This window comes from Electrophorus electricus, chromosome 22 (genome assembly GCF_013358815.1).
Source record: "Electrophorus electricus isolate fEleEle1 chromosome 22, fEleEle1.pri, whole genome shotgun sequence".
Taxonomy (NCBI): domain Eukaryota; kingdom Metazoa; phylum Chordata; class Actinopteri; order Gymnotiformes; family Gymnotidae; genus Electrophorus; species Electrophorus electricus.
Window position 1 is genome coordinate 12276578 of NC_049556.1, and position 7276 is coordinate 12283853.

General features: G+C 49.2%; 1 protein-coding gene across 2 annotated transcripts in view; it reads right to left on the minus strand.

Moving 5' to 3' along the window:
- Positions 1–1243: 1243 nt before the first annotated feature.
- Positions 1244–7276, minus strand: part of slc1a7b (solute carrier family 1 member 7b) — a 35884-nt gene continuing 29851 nt past the window's right edge. The window contains exons 10-11 of one of the 2 annotated variants that reach the window (XM_035521671.1): positions 5518–5617; positions 1244–2925 (exon numbers count right to left, since the gene is read on the minus strand). In XM_035521671.1, the coding sequence (XP_035377564.1) occupies positions 2671–2925; positions 5518–5617 (355 nt within the window). In that variant the 3' untranslated portion in view covers positions 1244–2670. Of the gene's footprint in view, positions 2927–5512; positions 5618–7276 lie in introns of both variants that reach the window. The other variant, XM_035521673.1, reaches the window with a different exon arrangement.

Sequence of the window (7276 nt, forward strand, 5' to 3'; positions counted from 1 at the left end):
CGGTCCTTGTCGGAAGTGGGCGTGTCCCTCCCGGTAGGGGACTGGCCTACCGTGACAGAGGAGGTGCTCTCGGTGCCGTATGCTGCTGTTGGACCCTACTGCTCTATGCCAACAGCTGCTCTGTTTTTCCAGTAACGTGAGCAGTCATCTACTAATGATAAGTGGTGGCTCTGTGGAGGACATCTGTGGAGAATTATTGTCCTCTTAGCCACTTCAGGGGCTGTGTCTTCTTTTCACTACTGGGAGCCTTGAAAAAAGGCCTGGGAGAGAAACTCTGCCTGTTACCCAGCTGAGCATAGCCAGAGTCCAGAGTAAGAAACTCTGCCTGTTACCCAGCTGAGCATAGCCATCGTCCAGAGTAAGAAACTCTGGACGATGGCTATGCTCAGCTGGGTAACAGGCAGAGTAAGAAACTCTGCCTGTTACCCAGCTGAGCATAGCCATCGTCCCGAGTAAGAAACTCTGCCTGTTACCCAGCTGAGCATAGCCATCGTCCCGAGTAAGAAACTCTGCCTGTTACCCAGCTGAGCATAGCCATCGTCCCGAGTAAGAAACTCTGCCTGTTACCCAGCTGAGCATAGCCATCGTCCCGAGTAAGAAACTCTGCCTGTTACCCAGCTGAGCATAGCCATCGTCCCGAGTAAGAAACTCTGCCTGTTACCCAGCTGAGCATAGCCATCGTCCCGAGTAAGAAACTCTGCCTGTTACCCAGCTGAGCATAGCCATCGTCCCGAGTAAGAAACTCTGCCTGTTACCCAGCTGAGCATAGCCATCGTCCCGAGTAAGAAACTCTGCCTGTTACCCAGCTGAGCATAGCCATCGTCCCGAGTAAGAAACTCTGCCTGTTACCCAGCTGAGCATAGCCATCGTCCCGAGTAAGAAACTCTGCCTGTTACCCAGCTGAGCATAGCCATCGTCCCGAGTAAGAAACTCTGCCTGTTACCCAGCTGAGCATAGCCATCGTCCCGAGTAAGAAACTCTGCCTGTTACCCAGCTGAGCATAGCCATCGTCCCGAGTAAGAAACTCTGCCTGTTACCCAGCTGAGCATAGCCATCGTCCCGAGTAAGAAACTCTGCCTGTTACCCAGCTGAGCATAGCCATCGTCCAGAGCAAGAAGAGAAACTCTGCCTGTCCCCCACCCAGTGAATTCTGTATATGAGTATGTAGGTGGCGTTAGAGAGCAGCAGGGCTCAGTGTGATTGGCTGCCGAGTGTTCAGTGGGTTCAGCTGTGGTACCCACAGACTGCCTCACACATGTGAGACCACAACATTTCACAGAAACTACAAGCTACGAGCATATATGGCAACGGCGATTACATGGTAATAACATGCTTATTAATCATATAATACCACAAGGTTTGTTGTCTTTTACAGAGACGTATTTTATAAATATGATTCCAAAGGGTTGAAACTTGTGAGTATTTGAGCGTCTCAGGGGAAACTTTGCACATTGGTGACATATTCAGGAAGCAGAGGTGTGAAAAGTTATAAACCCTGCAGAACAGAAGATGGTCTGAGGAAAAGCACAGAGTCCATCTTGGTCTCACTGACAGGGCAGTGCCTCACACACAGGGTCCTTTCTGGTCCCGCTGGCAGGGCAGAACCTCACACACAGGGTCCATCCTGGTCTCGCTGGGCTCCTGCAGTTTTCAGACCTCATTAACGACCTAGCAGGGCTCTGTCACACTGTGATCTCTAAAACCATTCATCCAAATGCACCCTTTCAATAACATTCTTTTGCAAGACTGGCTATTATGTTTCAGCATTTTAAAATAGGATCAAAATTACAATGACCTCTAAAATGGGGGAAAAAAAAATATACATAAATTATGCCAAAAATGAAAAATTAAATAAAATAGCAAAAAGCAACACAAATGCATAGACAAATATATATTGTATATACAATTTAATTGTCACAAGTTCTGTTAGTCTCTCAGAGGCTTGAATGGGTAAGAGTCCATCAATAGTTGATTAATCTTGAGCTGTAATGAGATTCTTCAGAGCTAGAATGAGCAGGGTCCATCCTGAAGGAACAGGGACCATCCTGAAGGTGCAGGGTCTACCCTGAAGGAGCAGGGACCATCCTGAAGGACCAGGACCCATCCTGAAGGAGCAGCGTCCATCCTGACGGAGCAGGGTCCATCGTGAAGGAACAGGACCCATCCTGATGGAGCAGGGTCCATCTTGAAGGAACAGGACCCATCCTGAAGGAGCAGGGTCCATCCTGATGGAGCAGGGACCATCCTGAAGGAGCAGGGACCATTTTAAATTTCAGAGCCCATTTGTGGCTGCTGGCCTAGACACACAGCATTGGCAATTGCAAGAGCCAGGAAGGAAATCCCCCCCCACCCACACATCTAACTTGAAGTGCTGAGCCAAAAATGTGCTAACTCGAGCCTGCACATTAAGAAGCACTTAGCACGCTTGAGTTCACATGCTAACATGAAGCTAGAAAAAGTGTTACTGCCACAGTTGTTGCCGTGGCAATACAAGCCAGTAGAAACCTTAGGCTTTCCAAAAATCCTTCAATGACAACATATTTAACAAAGTGTCAACAAAGTAAAGCTAAATTCCAAGGGGAGACAAATATGTTGTGTCCAGCAGTCCTCTCTGATATGACAGACTACTTCTTTCCTTGGGAAGCTAAACTTCCCTGGCCAAGAAGGCCACTACACGTTAGTCTCCAGGCCGTTCATGTTGATGGTACAGTGGTCCTTGTCGTGTCGTTTCAGGTGCCGTGGGGGCAGGGGGAGCTTTTTCCGCCTGGGTGGTGGGGGTCGGATTCCCTCCTCCAACTGCACGAGGCGAGCCAAAGCTGGCAGAATGGCCTCAGGTCTGCCACCTGGTGACAGAGACTGGAAACTGCCATTGTTGTTGATCAGCTGCTGGGTAGTAATGGGCTTCATCTCACAGACGAGAGGAACCTGGAGAGAAACAAAGAGCAGGAGACAGTGAGATGTAAAGAGTGACGTGAGAGTGGAGTGACTGCGCAGTCCCCGTTCTTCACTCTGCGCTGGTTCAGATGTCCTGCCACTCGTTCTGCTCTCAGTCGTAACAGTGGAAAACCTCAGTGTGGCCTCCTGAGGCAGCAGACCGTGGCAGCATGCCCACAGAGCTTGGCAGCAGAATGGTCAAGGCATTGTCCTGCACACGTGGTGCTAATTACAAAACTAGGATGCTGTTTTTAGCCCCACATTTAGAAGAGCTATCTGTAAAACCTTCTCAAAGGCAGATGGCTGTAAGCATATCTGCAGAAACTGTGGTTTTAAATGGCAGTGTTCGTAGTTAGCAGGTGCTCTTGTTCAGAGTGACGTCTGGGTCAGCTGCAGGGGTGTAGCAGCGTGTGCAAGGGGGCGCGATGTGCAAAAGCAGCAGCATTCCAGCCCTGAGATGACGAGGCACTCGATAAACAACTACGTGGCCTCCTTGGAGAGAAATGACCGAACGGTCCTTATGTAGACAAGAAGCCTGCGTGTCTGGGTCATGCTGGTAACATGAGTCACAGCACTCCAGATGCCACCTCCCTCCCTCCCTCGCTCCCTCCCTCCCTCGCTCCCTCCCTCCCTCGCTCCCTCGCTCCCTCCCTCGCTCCCTCCCTCCCTCAGTTCTTCTTGCTGTCCAGACATCTGGATGGATTTAATCAGCTTGCTCTTGATGCTCAGCCAGGCGAACACACTTTCATTCAATCTGAAAACAGGCTTGACACTAGTTGACATGCCATGATATAGGTGCACCATTGTTTTGCTGCTGGTCTCTGTGATGAAGACTAGTGTACTGGAAAACAACAACCAAAGCAGCAATGTTATCCTGATTTGCATAAGCACATTTATTCCTTGGCAGAATAAACACAATGAACACTTTGATAGTCTCTTTTATACTGAGGCAACTTCAAAATGGATGCGTGTTTGTGACCAGACAAATTATTTGCAGACATTTATTCAATGAACAGTAAAAGTGAGTCATCAAATAAATACTTGTTTACTTATCACAGTACTCAGGTGTGGAGTGTGAGAAGCCCTCTTCAGGAAATCCCTCTGGTACAGACTGGCACTGACGAACCCCTGTCCTTCTCGAATAAAGCCCTCTGGTGCAGACTGGCACTGACGAACCCATGTCCTTCTCGAGTAAAGCCCTCTGGTGCAGACTGGCACTGACGAACCCCTGTCCTCCTCGAGTAAAGCCCTCTGGTGCAGACTGGCACTGACGAACCCCTGTCCTTCTCGAGTAAAGCCCTCTGATGCAGACTGGCACTGATGTACCCCTGTCCTTATCGAGTAAAGCCCTCTGATGCAGACTGGCACTGATGTACCCCTGTCCTTATCGAGTAAAGCCCTCTGGTGCAGACTGGCACTGATGTACCCCTGTCCTTATCGAGTAAAGCCCTCTGGTGCAGACTGGCACTGATGTACCCCTGTCCTTATCGAGTAAAGCCCTCTGGTGCAGACTGGCACTGACGAACCCCTGTCCTTATCGAGTAAAGCCCTCTGGTGCAGACTGGCACTGGTGTACCCCTGTCCTTATCGAGTAAAGCCCTCTGGTGCAGACTGGCACTGAGGTACCCCTGTCCTTATCGAGTAAAGCCCTCTGGTGCAGACTGGCACTGAGGTACCCCTGTCCTTATCGAGTAAAGCCCTCTGGTGCAGACTGGCACTGGTGTACCCCTGTCCTTATCGAGTAAAGCCCTCTGGTGCAAACTGGCACTGATGTACCCCTGTCCTTATCGAGTAAAGCCCTCTGGTGCAGACTGGCACTGAGGTACCCCTGTCCTTATCGAGTAAAGCCCTCTGGTGCAGACTGGCACTGATGTACCCCTGTCCTTATCGAGTAAAGCCCTCTGGTGCAGACTGGCACTGAGGTACCCCTGTCCTTATCGAGTAAAGCCCTCTGGTGCAGACTGGCACTGGTGTACCCCTGTCCTTATCGAGTAAAGCCCTCTGGTGCAAACTGGCACTGATGTACCCCTGTCCTTCTCGAGTAAAGCCCTCTGGTGCAAACTGGCACTGATGTACCCCTGTCCTTATCGAGTAAAGCCCTCTGGTGCAGACTGGCACTGAGGTACCCCTGTCCTTATCGAGTAAAGCCCTCTGGTGCAGACTGGCACTGATGTACCCCTGTCCTTATCGAGTAAAGCCCTCTGGTGCAGACTGGCACTGAGGTACCCCTGTCCTTATCGAGTAAAGCCCTCTGGTGCAGACTGGCACTGGTGTACCCCTGTCCTTATCGAGTAAAGCCCTCTGGTGCAGACTGGCACTGATGTACCCCTGTCCTTATCGAGTAAAGCCCTCTGGTGCAGACTGGCACTGAGGTACCCCTGTCCTTATCGAGTAAAGCCCTCTGGTGCAAACTGGCACTGATGTACCCCTGTCCTTATCGAGTAAAGCCCTCTGGTGCAGACTGGCACTGATGTACCCCTGTCCTTATCGAGTAAAGCCCTCTGGTGCAGATTAGCACTGACATACCCCTGTCCTTCCATGACGTGTGGCCTTGTGTGGGAAACAGGACGTGTGATGCCTCACCCCGTCTCCTTCTTCCATGAAGTCCTTCCTGCAGACGTGTGCCATGATTCCTGTAGCCAGAGCGTCTCCCATAACATTGACCATAGTGCGGACCCTGTCCCTAAATGCAGGTCAAAGGGCACAGGTTATGGATACTTGCATGCTTCACTATGATGCGTCAAACACAATTCCAGATTTCTACAATGGGAAACAAATTGCTCTGTTTCATTGAAATGACAAATCGAACTGGGTTTGGGTCAAACTACAGTCCAGGGAGCACTTGTGGTATTTCTCAAGCATTACCTTTCAATTAAATTATTTTCCAGGTCTACTGTCTGTAGGTGCTTCTGACATGACACCTAACACGTGACTGCTTTTCCTTGGGTGTTTCCTTGGGGGGAAGTTGGTTAAGCTCAATGGTGAAGGTACTTAACTAGTAATCAGATGGTTGCCAGTTCAAGTCCCACCACTGCTGAGTTGCTACTCTTGGGCCCCTGAGGAAGACCTTTAACCCTCAATAAGTTGCGTTCACTCATAATTGTAAGTTGCTTTGTATAAAATTGTCAGCTAAATGCCATAGATGTTTTGGTGAATATTTGGGCCAATAAACCTGAAGCAATGACTTTAAAACTTTAAGCTGCCATTACAGATGTAGCATCCTGATTTGTTGCAAGTCCAAAAGTAAATAAATGTATTATATAAGACCCCAATAGGTATGAATCATTAACTGTGTAGTATAAAGCCTGTATATGAGAACTGGGAGAGTCCTGGACTATGAGTGCTCCACAATAAACCATCTCTCAGAGTCCCAACGTCTTGCTCCTTTGGACATTTCCAACAATTTCCATCACAAACAGGACAGTTGATCTCTCTCTCTCTCGCTCTAACGGCGACAAAGAATATACAATATCATGGGAGATTGAGACCCCCAGAAAAAGAACTATGCTACCAAAGGTCTGTGTGTGTGTTTGTGTTTGTGTGTGTGTTTGTGTTTGTGTTTGTGGTTCTGTATGCTCAAGGATGCAGGTGTTTCCTGATCTTGGCTGTTAGAATTGTAAGCAAGCTGGCCCAAGAATGTGGGTTAAGTTCAACATTTGGGAACGTGTCCATGACTTTTTTATATTCTGAGAGAGCTGGGTATGAGGGAGATTTTTTGGCAGATGCTGGATAAAGTGTGTAAGACATGTAATACTCCTGAGGACTAAGGTGTAACGGTGCTGGAGGGGTGAAAAATGACCTTGAGGAGTGTGTCTCGCTGTTTTGACAATGGCACTGTCTGCTAATGACAGATCATCTTGAGCACATTAACCAGTGAAAGCAAGAATGTTCTAATCTTAAGTGTGCAACTACTAGTATTAAGTTGTGTTCAGTCATAAGTGTAAGTGGCTTTGGATAAAAAGCATCAGCTGACTGCCGTAAATGTAAACACACTGCTGTTGTTTATGCCTCACCGGTGTAACGGCGCGATGGCTGCACTGTCTGCTGTACATCTCTGCTGTGTGTTCAGTGTACAACACACGCCGCTACTGCCAGACAATGCGGCATGAGGAGCACGGATGTAGAAGGTAGGTGTCTGATGGAAAAGCCTCAGTCTGGGTTGGCAGGACAACCTCTGATGCAGGTGACTGAGCAGGAACTGAGAGAGCCTACGTACAGCCCATCAGACGTCGTCAAGACCAAGACCTCCCTCCGGCCACCCCCCAGGTGTGCTAGTGCGGTTGCCATGACTACCACCGTTTCACAACCCTCACTTAAACTCTCCAGTTCCCACACGCCAGTA